The sequence below is a fragment of the Sylvia atricapilla genome, chromosome 24, assembly GCF_009819655.1.
Source record: "Sylvia atricapilla isolate bSylAtr1 chromosome 24, bSylAtr1.pri, whole genome shotgun sequence".
Classification (NCBI taxonomy): domain Eukaryota; kingdom Metazoa; phylum Chordata; class Aves; order Passeriformes; family Sylviidae; genus Sylvia; species Sylvia atricapilla.
In genome coordinates, this window is record NC_089163.1 from 5846680 (window position 1) to 5861850 (window position 15171).

The 15171-nt window shown below is 51.4% G+C and overlaps 1 protein-coding gene and 1 non-coding gene across 11 annotated transcripts in view; both read left to right on the forward strand.

The window, feature by feature from the left end:
* Window positions 1-15171, forward strand: part of PUM1 (pumilio RNA binding family member 1) — a 129746-nt gene that overhangs the window by 45002 nt on the left and 69573 nt on the right. For all 10 annotated transcript variants that reach the window (XM_066335015.1, XM_066335017.1, XM_066335018.1 and 7 more), the window contains 5 exons: window positions 3385-3536; window positions 6238-6376; window positions 7758-7901; window positions 9524-9820; window positions 11725-11961. In XM_066335015.1, the coding sequence (XP_066191112.1) occupies window positions 3385-3536; window positions 6238-6376; window positions 7758-7901; window positions 9524-9820; window positions 11725-11961 (969 nt within the window). The remainder of the gene's footprint in view (window positions 1-3384; window positions 3537-6237; window positions 6377-7757; window positions 7902-9523; window positions 9821-11724; window positions 11962-15171) is intronic.
* Window positions 1338-1424, forward strand: LOC136371427 (small nucleolar RNA SNORD103/SNORD85). The gene has a single exon (XR_010745342.1). It is a non-coding gene; the product is annotated as a small nucleolar RNA SNORD103/SNORD85 (small nucleolar RNA).

Genomic DNA, 15171 nt, shown 5'->3' on the forward strand with positions numbered 1-15171 from the left:
CATCAGGCTTTTGACCCTAGGAATGACAAGATAAACTTTATTTCAGAAAAGCATCTTTTCTGTCTAGACCTGAGCAGTTTTGAGAAGCCCTTTTTTTTTTTTTTTTTTTTTTTTCCTGTCGTGACTGAGAGCAGCACTGTAGGGACATGGGACAATTTCAATGTTTCTATAAAGCCAAAAAGCCTCCTTGATGTGCCTGGGAGTGTTAAATTGGAAGGACTTGCAGAGGCTTCTGAGATGGAAGAAATGAGTTTGGGGTTATTGGGAGTTTATTGCTCACAGTTACTCTCAGAGCAGAGAGGAAACTTTCGGGTGTGTTTTATGGCAGAGATAATCTGTCAGTTAAAGTTCTGCCATTATGGCAGGTTTGTCATGACTGTGAGACTGGCAGCTCTAGGATAATGCTCTTCTCTCCCAACAATAGCAGCATTTTAAAGAACAAATTTGAATGCAGAGGCAAGAACTTCCTAGGAAAAAAACCTCATTTAGATTTTAAACTGTGGGGAAGATACTGTTGCCTTTGAATTGCCTTCCATCATTTGAGAAAGATGTCACTCAAGAAACTGAAAACTTGCCTATTTTAGGGCCAGTTGGGAAATGATTCCCTCTGGAATGGAGTGTTCCAGGTAGAAAAGTGTTCCTGTTCTTTGTGGAGAGGTGGATAAATGCTGGGATAACCTGGATACAGGAAAAGCAGAGGCTCCCACACCAAGTTCTGGGACTTTTTCAGCCTTGAGAGTCTGGAAATGATCAGGCCCTTGGTGCTGAGCTGGGGCAGGTGTGGATGTGTGCACACACCTGCCAGGACTGGCATTTGGGAGCTCCTGCAGCTGGCTTTATCCCAGGCACCTCAGCAGGGCCAGCCAGGGCAGTCTCTGCCCTTCTGCATCAGGGGCAGCACTTTGAGCCGTTTCTCACTGCTGCCATCCCTGAAAACCAGCACTCTCTGGGGGCTGGGAATTCCAAAGGGATCACCCCACAGATCCCTGGGAATTGCTGAGGTGCTGGCTGCAGCCTCTTTGAGCTCCGTGGGGCAGCTGGAGCCGTGTCACTGCTCCCCATCCCTGGCTGTTCCTGCAGGAGGGGTTGGTGTGGGCCGGCTGAGATGAAAGCACAGAGCCCATCCTGAACACACTCCCAGCTGGGGTTGCTGATGTTCCCTGCAAGGAGCAGCTCTGGGTGTCCAGGGGCTGATGTGTCAGACTCAGCACGGGGAATATTTCCTTTCAGAGGTGCTGGGATGGTGTTTCTTTTCCCAGGAATGCCCAGCTCTGGGGAGTGCAGAAGCGGGTGCAGCGTGTCCTGCAGGAAGGGAGCAGCTCTGGGTGCTGCTGGGGTCTGGCAGTGATGCCACACTTGCCCTCACTGAGAACTCTGTTCAGTAATGAGCCTCTCTCTCCTGTGCCTGGAGCAGCTGAGCCAGACTCACAGCCCTTCTAAGCCCAGCTGCCTGCAAACTTCAGAGCTTTTGTCTCCTGTGCTTTTATACACCCAAGGCTTTGGCAGCAACCTCTGACTAGGAGAAAAACCCATCCAGGCTGTGCTTGGTTGGTAATTAAGAGCTGAGACTGAAATATCCCAGAGAGGTGCCCAAATTTTGCCCAGATGAAGGGGATTGCAGCAACTTCCAGCAGCTTGAGGGCAAATGCAGGTTAATGACTTGCATTAACAGGGAGCAATTGCAGCTCTTTCCCTGTTGGGTGCAGGAGAACCCCAGGAGCTGGGGTCTGATGTGCATTCAGTGATTATAAACAGGTTAAAATCACTCACTGCTTACCTGTCTGTGCCTGCTGAGGCACCACAGGCACCACCTTCGTGGCACTGATGCATTTGCTGCAGGTTTTTTTTTCCATTTTAGCTAGCACTGCTCATAAATTTCCAGGCAGGAAGGTAAGAAATGAGTGGTTGCTGCTCCAGATCTGAGTAGGAGAGGCAGATCAGCCTCTCTGATTCTGTAAATCCAACAGGATGGGCTTTGGGGTGAGATGCAAATCCAAATGCCTGGAATTAGGCAGCACCTCCCCGCTGTGCACAGAGCTGGGCACCTAAATCCTAAATCTGGGCAAAGCACAGTTAAAAATAGAATAATATAAGGAGAGTAACAGTTACACGTTGGAAATATGTATTTAATATTTGGCAGAGAACATGAAATGAATATCCTGAAGTGTGGATGTGGGAGCAGGAGCTCACCCCAGGTCCTTGGCATTCTGCAGGAGTTCACTTGAGTCTGTTACTGTAAAAAAAACCAGGAAGAAGGGAACAAAAACAAAAAGGAAAAGGGACTTTGAGTATTTTCCTCCTTTGTCATAGTCAGGCTAACACTGAACTCTCAGCACTGTGTTTGCACCTCCCTTTTTATGTCATCCCTCATTTTCCACGGAATCACAGACTTGGGCAGATCCCAAGTGCTGAGTGTCTCTCTTAAAAAAAAATATAGCCCTGTTTTTACTCCAGACATGACCAAGATTCTCTAAAGATTTGTTTATTCCGGTGTCACACCTGACTCTGGCTCTGCCTGAGTTATTCCTGCTGTGGAATAGGAGTCCTTCCCACCAAATGACACAGATGGGAACACAGTAATATTTTTTAGTATGACTGTTTGATGTTTTTATGAAAGGTCAGCAGAAAAGCAGAAGTGCTCCCTTTGGTTCCCAGCTACATCCCCCATTCCAAGGGCTCCTTCCTCCAGCACTGAGAGCTTCCTCAGTGTTGTTCCAGCTGGGAATAGAGAGGCTGCCATTCTGCTATCTCTAAATTTCTGTGGTGTCCTGACACCTGATAAACACAAGGAATCTTCAAAAGTGAGGCTTTTTCTGCTGCTCTCTGAGACTATTATTATTATTATTTTTAAGCCTCTTAAGTTTGAGGAAGGAATGTGAAGTTTGTGGAGGGAATGTGGGAAGGGACAGGATAGTGCAGCCTGTTTTAGGGGAGATTTGCAAATGCAAAGCAGGGCTGGAAAAAGAACATTTTAACACTTGAGAGTTGCTGCACTCCAGCTGTGAAGAGGGTTTGGTAATTTATTGAGGAGCTGGAGGTGGATGGCAGTGAGCTGTGAATGTCAGTTGGGATGAGAAGCTGATCTCTGTGCTTGAAACAAGGTTCCTCTGTTTGGGTTGGAGATTTTTATTCCTTCCCTGTAAAACCAGGGCACACCAATAAAAACATGGAATCACTGCTGGCAGAGTTTGACCTCACGCAGTGATGAAATTGCAGGTCTGAGTTGAAGCTTTATAAAACGTGTGACAGAAATGCCAAATCCCTCTGTGTCTGCAGCGGGTTTCACAGAGGTCACACCAAGGCAGGCACGATCAGCAGGTGTTTTTGGGGTGCTGTGTGCCCCTTGCCCCTGCAGGAGCTCACCCTGCCCGTGCTGTGTTCCAGGCCCAGCCGTGGTCCCTCACCAGTACTATGGAGTCACTCCCTGGGGAGTTTATCCTGCCAGCCTCTTCCAGCAGCAAGCGGCCGCCGCCGCCGCCGCCACCAACTCCGCCAACCAGCAAACCACACAGCAAACCCAGCAGGGCCAGCAGCAGGTAAGGCCTGGGCTGCCTGGGACAGGGCACACCTGGGCTGTGGGCAGGGGATGTCCTGAGCTGGAAATCACCCCCCAAGGATCATGGATTCCAACCCCTGGCTCTGTACAGCCCCCCCCCAACAGTCCCACCCTTTGCATCCCTGGGAGCGCTGAGAAAACTCCGGCAGCCTCAGGGCTGTGCCCATTCCCATTCCTGTGCCCATACCCATGTCAATTCCTGTGCCTGTTCCCATTCCCATACCCATGCCTGTGCACATTCCCATGCCCATTCCCATTCCCATGACTGTTTCCGTGCCCATGCCCATTCCTGTGCCCATGTCCATTCCCGTGCCTGTTCCCATACCCATGCCTGTGCCCGTTCCCATGCCCATTCCCATTCCCATGACTGTTTCCGTGCCCATGCCCATTCCCATTCCTGTTCCCATTCCCATGCCCGTGCCCATGTCCATTCCTGTGCCTGTTCCCATTCCCATACCCGTGCCCATGCCCATGTCTGTGCCTGTTTCCGTGCCCATTCCCATGCCCGTTCGCTCTGGAGGAAAAACATCAGGGAGAGTTTATTCCCAGAAGCAGTGATTGGACGGTGTAATGGGTTGCCCATTGTAGTGGTGTCACCATGCTTGGAGGTGTTTAAGGAAGGTCTGGATGTGTCACTTGGTCACTGGGTTCCATGGTCTGGGGGACAAGGTGGTGTCAGGTCATAGGTTGGACTTGGTGATCTCAAAGGTTGTTTCCAACCCAGCTGATTCTGTGTAGAACCCAAGCTAAACCTCCCCTGACACAGCTCCAGCCATTCAAAACCCTCATTTTTTCCATGTTTGATCCTGATCTCAGCTCTGAGTAGTTTTGAAAGAGGAGAAAACCCTTTGGCCTCTCCTGAATACAATGGGACAAGAGCCATCTGCACATTTGTAATTTGATTTATCCATCATGCACGTGGGGAGTGCACACATACATGGGTGGTGGTGAATTGCTGAGTGTCAGTGCTTTGGGAAACACCAGTGGATCCGGCTGGGAATGGAGCTGTGCAGCAGCAGCCCTGTGGTGCTGTTGTGTGTGAGGGGGAGTCATCAGGAGCCAGAGCTGGCCTTCAGTCCCCTCAGCAGCTCTCCTGTCTGGTCCTTGGGTGATGGAGGTGACAAAATAAAGAGCAACTGGCAGCTGAATTTTTCAGCTCAGAAGCTGAAAACCCTTTGAAAACCAAACCCCAGAGACAGGAGGTGTTCTGAGGCCTTTACAGATGCAGCAGGCGTGAGCTGAGAGAGCTTCTGCAAAGGCTCAGGCTATTAAAATGAAATATGTCAGTGCCAGTGGCCTTTATGGGATGTTTCATTACTTTCATGGCCGTGGAGCAGCCGTGAGTGGGGTCGGGAGCAGGTTTGGAATGCAGACCCTGCTCCGTGAGGGGATGCAGCAGGGATTGTTTGCATTCAAAGTGCTGAGGCAGAGGCTTTGGGAACCTGGAGCACTGAGTGTGGCACTTGATTTGTGACCCCTGTGACATCTTAACAGTATGTTAATAAAACCCACCAGCATTTCGGTGCTGCAGCCTGCACCCCCTGGGATTCCTGGCTCCCAGAGATCCCCTGGGCTGGAGGATTCCTGTCCAGGCTCAGGGGCACATCCCAGTCAGTGACCCTCGGGATCCTCCCCAGCCTCTCCGTGCACAGAGTCAGTGTTCCCTGTCAATAACTCCAGAGGTGGCACCCACGATGTCACCTTTGCAGCAGGATGTGCTGAGGACAGGGGATGGCTCGTTTAATAAGCTGAGCTTGCAGATCCCTGCAGCAGCTCTGAGTGAGGCTCTGACAGACCAAGCCTGTCCCAGGTAATGGCAGGAGAGGCCACTCTGCCATCGTCCCCTTCTGAGGGACTCCCACCACAGCAGCTCGTCCATACAGACCCCACTGTGGGCTCTGTGGTCATGATTACCTGCGATAATGACCTGTGTCTTGTGTCACCAGCTCTCTGCTCTCTACAGGGATGGGTGGCTTGGTCACCCAGGTCACCCCGTGTCACCTGCCCCCAGCTCCTGAATTGGGCTTTGTGAGGTTTCTGCTCAGAGGGCTTTTGGTGGGGCTGTGGTGACAGGGACCCAGCGTTAGCTGGGATGGGCAGGTGGTTCATACACACTTCTGACAGAGGATGAGTGCTGGAGGAGGGATCCGGGAATTGGTAAGGTTGGAGAAAGATCATTGAGTCCAGGCATTAACCCAGCACTGACCCCTGTTCCAGGCACCACATCCATGTGTTCTGAGCACTTCAGGGATGGGGACTCCACCACTGCCTTGGGCAGCCGGTTCCAAAGCCTGACCACCCTTTTCAGTGAAGGAATTTTCCCTAGTGTCCACCCTGAGCCTCCCCTGGCCCAGCCCGAGGCCGTTCCCTCTCCTCCTGTGACCCCCCCGGCTGTCCCCTCCTGGCAGGGACTTGTGCAGAGCCACCAGGTCCCCCCTGAGCCTCCTTTTCTCCAGGCTCAGCCCCTTCCCGGCTCCCTCAGCCTCTCCTGGGGCTCCAGATCCTTCCCAGCTCCATTCCCTGCCCTGGACTCACTCCAGCCCCTCAGTGTCCTTTCTGAATGTGAAGAAAAGTGAATTAAGATCAAAGGAGAGAAGGTTTTCCCGAGTCCTGCTCCTGCCTGGTGACAGTGGCTCCCTCCTGGATCCCAGGATAACCAGTGGCTGTTGTGTCCTCTCCAGGTGCTCCGTGGAGGAGCCAGCCAGCGTCCCCTGACTCCCAACCAGAACCAGCAGGGCCAGCAGACGGATCCTCTGGTGGCCGCCGCCGCCGTCAACTCGGCGCTCGCCTTCGGCCAGGGGCTGGCAGCAGGAATGCCAGGTAAAGCTTTCCCAGGGCCAGGGAGAGCTGGAAAATGGGATCTGCCAGCCTGCCTTGGCCTGCCAGCAGCCCTGCCTGCTGTGTTGGTTTGGGGCTTAATCCAGGGGCTAGCCCCAGGGCTGGGTGTGTCCCCAGCTGGGCAGCGCTGAGGGGTTACAGGTGACAGTAATGTCACCTCCCTGTGACTGCACTGTACTCCAAGCATTGGTGGCTCCTGTGGAAAATCACCTCCAGATTTTTCTGTGCATCGTTGGGACTTAAGGGATCTGTATTTTAAACCTCAGAGGATTCTTAGTCCCGTTCATTCATCTCAGCTCTCCATCCCTGCCAGGTGCTTGACTGAACAGAGGCTTCCTTCCATGATTGCTCTTCCAAGAGGCTTAAAAACAGGGAAAGAAAAGGGATAAAAGACAGCAGGGTTTAGTTCTTATTTCTAGCTCTTCATTGGAGGAGCTGCTGTAGGAATTCTGATTCTGATCCCTGAGGCTTTGGGGTAAAATGCTGCTGAAATTCAGTTATTCAGAATATTATTGTGATGGCAGAGGACAAACCTGAGCTCATTAGAATAACGTGCAGATATGTCCTGCTGGTCAAATGTAAGGAAAAAAGGATTATTTGGATTTCAGGCTGGCAGTGTCACGTGGTTGTTAATGGGGGTTTTTATTGCTTAAGAAGAATGTTGCAGTATTAAGTTACAAACTGAACTGTGCAGATTTCCAGCAGTCTGTAGATTTCCTGTAATCTCTGTTATTTGGGTTGCATTTGCAAACATACAATACACCCATATATACAATTACAGATATATGTTTGTACCTGTATTTGCAAAGCAAATATTCACAGGGAATATTCTCTTAGTGACCCCCCACCTTAGAGCCACTGCATTTAATTGTAATGTTTTCATTTAATGTAAAATTCCCTAATGAGGTGCCTAAATCACTATTTTGCATCAGTCTGCTGCTGTGTGTAACACCAGCATTTAGGAGAGTTTATTTACATGCATTAAAGAATATTTTATGGTACCAACCTTCCAAAATACATAAGTGAAAGTTCTCTGTGGGTGCACCCTGGCAGGCCCAGCTCTGAGCAATCCCAGCACACGTTGTACTTATCATGGAGCAGAAATGGTGCTTTTGTATTTTAAACCCTTTTTTAGCTGAATTTACACTGATGACAGCATAATATAAAAGATTCAGGGAGCAAAAACTCTTTTCTACCTGAAATTCTTAGTGTAAAACCATGGAGTTTTTTGGGAAAAGCAGGGCCCTTCTTCCTTCTTTGTTTTTCCATTCAGCTTTTCCTTTAAAAACCCTCTTGCACTGCACTCACCTGGACACGACTGATGTGTTTGTCCCCTGCCCTGTCCCTGTGCTTGCCCCTGCAGGTTACCCAGTGCTGGCTCCTGCTGCTTATTACGACCAAACCGGAGCCCTCGTGGTCAACGCCGGGGCCAGGAACGGCCTGGGGGCTCCCGTGCGCCTGGTGGCCCCTGCCCCTGTCATCATCAGCTCCTCTGCAGCCCAGGCAGGTGAGTCCTGTCCCCTCCTGGTCACACAGGTCAGTCCTGTCCCCTCCTGCTCACACAGGTCAGTCCTGTCCCCTCGTGGTCACACAGGTCAGTCCTGTCCCCTCGTGGTCACACAGGTCAGTCCTGTCCCCTCCTGCTCACACAGGTCAGTCCTGTCCCCTCGTGGTCACACAGGTCAGTCCTGTCCCCTCCTGCTCACACAGGTCAGTCCTGTCCCCTCCTGCTCACACAGGTCAGTCCTGTCCCCTCGTGCTCACACAGGTCAGTCCTGTCCCCTCGTGGTCACACAGGTCAGTCCTGTCCCCTCCTGCTCAGGTCAGTCCTGTCCCCTCGTGGTCACACAGGTCAGTCCTGTCCCCTCCTGCTCAGGTGAGTCCTGCCCTCCCTCCAAGTGCCTGCTGTGTCCCCAGTGTCCCCACCCCTCCGTGCTCCGCTGGCAGTGATGACAAACTTGCCCTCACTGAGATCCATCTGGGGATGGTTGTTGAGAAACCTCTTGTGTGCTCAACTTGGCTGAGCCTCCGGAGCAGCCACGGAGAGGGGAAGGAGCAGGAACTTCAGTTATTTTGTCGAGTTTCACAGCAGGTATATAAATTTGTCCCCTGGCAGCAGCTTCCCCACCCACTAGAGCCTTCAGAATTCCCTGCAGCTCCAGGGAGAGCTCCGAGCCCCTGGCAGGGCCTAAAGGGGCTCCAGGAGAGCTGCAGAGGGACTGGGGACAAGGGCTGCAGGGACAGGAGCCAGGGAATGGCTTCCCACTGCCAGAGAGCAGGGCTGGATGGGAGATTGGGAACTGGGAATTGTTCCCTGGCAGGGTGGGCAGGGGCTGGGCTGGAATTGCCAGAGCAGCTGTGGCTGCCCCTGGATCCCTGGCAGTGCCCAAGGCCAGGCTGGACACTGGGACACTGGGAGGTGTCCCTGGGGTGGAACAGGATGAGTTTTGAGGTCCTTTCCAACCCAAGCCATTCCATGATTTGTGCTTTATGATGTCAGTGTGCCTAAAATGGCCTTTGCCATGAGTTGCTTTGGCATTTATTTGGGATCCTTGGGAGTTAAGGTTTTAAAAAGGATTTTTCAGCCAGAATCCATTGGTGTGAGCAGTCCCTGCCAGCACTGGGCTCACATTATGAAATAGGCCTTTTAATTGTTTTCTCATAGCTCTTGTTTATTTTGCCTTTTCTTTAACTTTGGAACTGGCTGAAAACCAAAAGTCGTCGGGTTTGATGTTCTTGGCACCACAGGTTCGTGTTTCTTCTGCTGAAGGATCATTTCAGTTATTTCAAAACTCGGGTTCCTTAATTGGCCCTTGCAAGTGTGGGGCTGCGCTGTCTGGACTCGTGGATGTTTGGAGAAAGAGCCAATCCTGATTTTGATCTGTGCAGCTCCAACAGCACGAGAGCAGCCAGAACAGCTGGGCATGGCTGAAGTCTGGGGGCTGTGGGCAGCTCACACAGAAAAACCAGAGATCTTTGCAGAGTTTGGTCCCGAAGGAATAACCTGTAGCAATTCAAAGCGACCTGTGAAGTTTTAACTTCCAGAAGTGTGATGAGAACAGAATTTCGCCGTGGTTTTCATTGTTTCTCGGTGGGTTTTGCATTGTTCCCCGTTTCTGTGTCCCGCAGCGGTGGCGGCGGCGGCGGCCTCGGCCAACGGAGCAGCGGGAGGGCTGGCAGGGACCACCAACGGCCCCTTCCGGCCCCTGGGCACGCAGCAGCCGCAGCCCCAGCCCCAGCAGCAGCCCACCAACAACCTGGCCTCCAGCTCCTTCTACGGCAACAACTCCCTGAGCAGCAACTCGCAGAGCAGCTCGCTGTTCTCACAGGGCTCTGCCCAGCCCGCCAACACCTCGCTGGGCTTCGGCAGCAGCAGCTCCCTGGGCGCCACGCTGGGCTCGGCCCTGGGCGGCTTCGGCACAGCAGGTGAGGGGGGAGGAGGGCAGGGACAGCCCCAAATGTGACCCTTCGTGCTCTGAGCTGAGCCCTCCTCATCCTCGGTATCAGGCTGAGCCAAGGGAAATACAGGTTGGGTATTAGGAAAGAATTTTTCACGGAAAGAGTGATAAAGTACTGGGTTGATCTGCCCCAGGAGGAGGTGGAGTCACCATCCCTGGGTGTGTTTAAAGCAGACTGGATGTGGCACTCAGTGCCATGATCTAGTTGAGGTGTTTAGGCTGGGTTGGACTCGATGATCTTGAAGGTCTCTTCCAGCCTGGTGATTCTGTGATCCATCCCAGCCTGACTGGGAATTTTCCTTCAGGGTCTACTTCAGGCTTTTAAAATCTGCAGTGATTCTTGGCAAAATTGCTTTTAGTAAGTGATAATTAGCAGTAGTGGAGTAATTAACTTGGTTTGTTACACACAGTATCAGTCAGCCCCTTGGTAAGTATTTTTCCCTGCATGAGGAATACTGGGCTGACAGGAATTGGTTCCAGAGTGTATCAACCCCTCTCACCTTGGAGTAAAGGCTGAGGAACTACTCGTGCCTTTAAAAAAAGCTGATCCGAGGTGGTTTCTGTGCTTTATTGTGGGAGTTGTTCCCATCACACACCAAAAGAATCACTGTGGTTGGGAGACACCTGCCATCCATGGTTTGATGTTGGGCAGACAGAGACCAAGGTTCCTCTCAGAATCAAACCCATCCAGAGACTTCTGTGGTTTTTTAGTTTGTTTTTTTCCCTTAGATTTTTTTCCCCTTAGGTTGAAGTGGAACTCAGGGCAGTAATTATGTCCTGAGCTTTGCTCCTCTCATCAGTGTGAGGAGCAGGTTCCAACTTGGCCCCATCAAAACAGGCCCAGGGAGGTGCTGTCACCTCACAGAGGAACAGTTAGCAATAAAAAGTTACTCTAAATATTTCTCTTCAACCCAGCCTGAGAACTGGAACCATCTTGGTTCCAGGCAAAACCAGCATTTGCTTCTCTCACCTCAGTTTATTTAGCTAATGGAATTCCATGAGTGGTTCACTCAGTGCCAAGATGCACAAAGTTGTTTTCCCTCAGTCAATGAATAAAACTGATCCTGCTGCTTCTGGAGCCTGTGTGCACTCATGAAAAATGATCAGTTCATTGCAGTTAACAATTTCACTATTTATTAAACAGGATCTTAATGAAAATTGATTTTTTCTCCTTAGATTGACAGTGCATTTAAAGAGTTGGTATTTGCCTATCGAGACAGCTCTTAAAAACCATGGGGGTTAGGAGTGAAATTGAAGTCTGATTTCCAGCTCCATTAAGCTGGGGGCAAAGAGGAGCTGGTTTCTGATCTGATTTAAGGTGGGCACAGGGATTTCAGGGAAAGGTGCACCAGGCTGGGCAGACACAGAGAAAATCCCCTGGGGCTTTGGTTCAGCTCTGATGGCCAGGAACAAACACGAGGGGGACTCCAAATCTCCTGGGAATCTGAGGGAAGGAGCTCTGGGGATCTCAAACCTTCTCCAGAAGGGCCAGAGCCAAGGTCTTGGTGTGTCCCCGAAGGTCTGATTGTGTCCCCAGGTGCTCAGTGTGTCCCCAGGTGCTCAGTGTGTCCCTAGCCAATGTGGTCCCTTTCCTTTAGGGAGATTTTTATCCTTTGTCCTTTCTACTTTGGGATTTTTAGAGCTGTTTCTCCATGTACTCTGTCAAGAGTAAAACCTCCAAGGCACTGAAGGCAGACAGGATTCCAGATAACTTTTTTAAGCTGTTCGATCATTACCAAGGTGGTTTTAATGACTGTAACTGGTTTAAATGACTGTCCTTCATCACTTTCTCCAACACCAGCTCGGAGCAGTGGAGCTGTGGCTCTGCAGTGTTTGGGCTGGTTGGCAGCAATGGTTTTCCCGTTTTTCCAGTGGCAAACTCCACCACGGGCAGCGGCTCGCGGCGGGACTCGCTGACGGGCAGCAGTGACCTGTACAAGAGGACCTCGAGCAGCCTGACCCCCATCGGACACAGCTTCTACAACGGCCTGGGCTTCTCCTCCTCCCCCGGCCCCGTGGGCATGCCCCTGCCCAGCCAGGGCCCCGGCCACTCGCAGACTCCTCCTCCTTCCTTGTCCTCACACGGATCCTCCTCCAGCCTCAACCTGGGTAAGAGCCCTGCTCCGCTCCCCTCCAGCCTCAGCCTGGGCCCTGGGGACACCGGTGACAGCCATGAACATGAGGCAGCAGTGTGCCCTGCTGGCCAGCAAGGCCAGTGGCTCCTGGCCTGGATCAGGAGTGGTGTGGCCAGCAAGAGCAGGGAGGTCATTCTGCCCCTGGACTCAGCACTGGTCAGGCCACACCTCGAGTGCTGTGTCCAGTTCTGGGTGTCTCAGTTTAGGAAGGACACTGAGTGCTGTGTCCAGTTTAGGAAGGACACTGACTGCTGTGTCCAGTTCTGGGTGTCTCAGTTTAGGATGGACATTGAGACACTTGAGCCCATCCAGAGGAGGCCCCGAGGCTGGTGAGGGGCTGGGAACACAAACCCTGTGAGGAGCAGCTGAGGGAGCTGGGGGTGTTTATCCTGGAGAAAAGGAGACTCAGGGGTGACCCCATCACTCCACAAGCCCCTGAAAGGTGGCTGTGCTCAGCTGGGGCTGGGCTCTTTCTCCAGCAGCACTGACACAACGAGAGGACACAGCCTCAGGCTGGGCCAAGGGAAATACAGGTTGGGTATCAGGGAAAAGGATTTTACAGAAAGGGTGATAAAGGACTGGAATGGTCTGCCCGGGGAGGAGGTGGAGTCCCCATCCCTGGGCGTGTTTAAAGCAGACTGGATGTGGCACTGGGGCCAGGGGTTAGTTGAGGTGTTGGGGCTGGGTTGGACTCGATAATCTTGGAGGTCTCTTCCAACCCAGTAATCCTGTGAATTCTGTGAATTCAGCCTGGGTGAGAGCCCTGCTCTGCTCTCCCTGGAGCATCCCTGGGCCAGGAGCTGTGTGGGGGTCACACAATCATTTAGGTGGAAAACAACCTTGAATTCAAGTCCAGCCCTCCTGGCATGTGTGTCCTGTGTGGTTCAGCTGGGAACAGGTTTCCATCTTTCCTCCTCGTTTCCTCAGCTCAAAATTAGGGATAATATTCCCAAGTGTTTCTAAAACAGGATTTTCTTGCACAGGTCTTGGTAACAGCAGCAGTGGTTTGTGGAATAAAACAGATAAGGAGGGTTGATCTTCAATTTAAATGGTTTTAAAGGGGATGTTTTAAAATACCCATTAAATTGGGAGTAATGAGCTTGGAATACAATTCCTCCTCTTAACCAAGATTCCCTGGAGCGGTGCTCAGCTTTGAGCTGGGGATTTGGTGAGTTTACCTTGGAAAATTTCCCATCAGTGTGGCCTTATCAAAAGCAACAGGAGGAATAATTTTGGGAAGATCCATGACTTTGTGCAGCTGAATCTTCTCAAAGAGCTTCTGCCTGGCCTGCAATAAAGTAAATCTTAAAAATAAATAAAGCAAATATTAAATAATAAAGCAGTGCTCATCTGAACCTCCTGAAGTGTTCATTCCCTCATAAACAAACCAAGGAGATTATTTGTTGCACCTGCAGCAGGTAATTTAATATTTCCTCCAAAAATTCACTTGGTTTTGGTCATGTCATGAATCTGCTGGGTTTAACAAAACTTCTGCTTCTCAGGGCAGTTTTCCCCCCTCAGCAGACACTGTATTTATCATGTTTATTCCATGCATGTGTGATAAATCCAGTGCTGCCTCTAGGTTAGCTGGTATAGTCATAAATATGATTTTTGGAGATCAGGTTTAGATTTACCATCTTGCCTTGTTCAGAGCTTTAATAGAACAAGAAGGATTTTAACTTTATTTATGCAACTGTGGAGGCCTTGGCTGACAGTTAAATGGCCACAATAAATTACTGCTGAGGAGGAAGCAGATTCCAAACCTGGCAGTAGAAAGAGCTGGTTGCCCCTGCACCAAAAAAAAAAAAACCTTTAACATTCTTTAGAATCAACGAATCTTAAGAATTCCTCTGGATCAGAGGAAGGTGGATCTATTTGGGAACAAACTCTGCAAAGAAATTTGAATTAGCACCAGAAATGGGTTGTGCTCTAGAGGATCAGTGTGGGGCTTCCCATGTTCCAAAATATTCCTGTCCTTGTAGCCTTGGCCCCTGTGTGGCAGAGTCCATGCTGGATGATGCTGTCAGTCAGATCTCACTGGGATAGCTCTGCTTTGGGGGGATTTGACCTTCAATCCATGACAAGTCATTTTGTTTTTTAAAGTTGCTCTTTCACCAGTAGTGGAAGGCAGTGGGAAGGGGAGATCTGGTTTTCTTTGCTTATAAAATCATTTCTAATGGCGAGGAGAAGCTCGAGGGAGAGCTCCGAGCCCCTGGCAGGGCCTAAAGGGGCTCCAGGAGAGCTGCAGAGGGACTGGGGACAAGGGCTGCAGGGACAGGAGCCAGGGAATGGCTTCCCACTGCCAGAGGGCAGGGCTGGATGGGAGCTTGGGAACTGGGAATTGTTCCCTGGCAGGGTGGGCAGGGGCTGGGCTGGAATTGCCAGAGCAGCTGTGGCTGCCCCTGGATCCCTGGCAGTGCCCAAGGCCAGGCTGGACACTGGGGATGGGAGCTCCTGGGACAGTGGGAGGTGTCCCTGCCATGGCAGGAATGGGATTTAAGGTCTCTTCCCACCCAAACCCTTCCCTGATTCCATGGCAGCAGGCATTTTTCCTTGTAAAAAGCTCAAAGCTTTCTCCTTTTCCACTGGGGAGCAGTTTGTGATAAAGGACACAAAGGCTGCTCCTGAATAATCTGAAAATGAGGGTCCAGGTGGGAACACTCGTGGTGCTGTTGGCACAGAGGGAAATTCCTGGGTTTTGGAGCCGTTTCCTGCGCTGGGCTCCTGAGGGGGCACAGCCTGAGGGAGTCACTTCCAGCAGCTCTGATTGCAGGGTTCCACAGTGCCATAAGCTGCCTTTCAACCCGAGCTGCAATCAGCAGACCTGTGCTTAGGGCAGGGTGAGCTGTGCCTGTGTCACATCCGGGGTTGGAGACAATCACTCCTTGGCTCCTGGGCTGTGCAGTGATCCGCCTCTGCCCCCCTGCCAGCTCTGAGGGCTGAAAAATGAGGGGCATTTATCAGCCTGGGGTTTTGCTGGTGGTGCAAAGTGACCTTGTGAAATGTCTGGGCAGTGCTGAGTGCCTGAAATAACTACACACAGCTCCTGTGGAAAGAGCTCCTGCAGGACAAAGGCTGAGCTAAAAATGTGCTGATACTCCAAGGTGTAAGGGATGAGCAGCTCTGCCTGGCTGGGGTGGAGCCAGGCTGTGAGTAAAGCCCATCTTTGGGTGCCAAAAGCAGC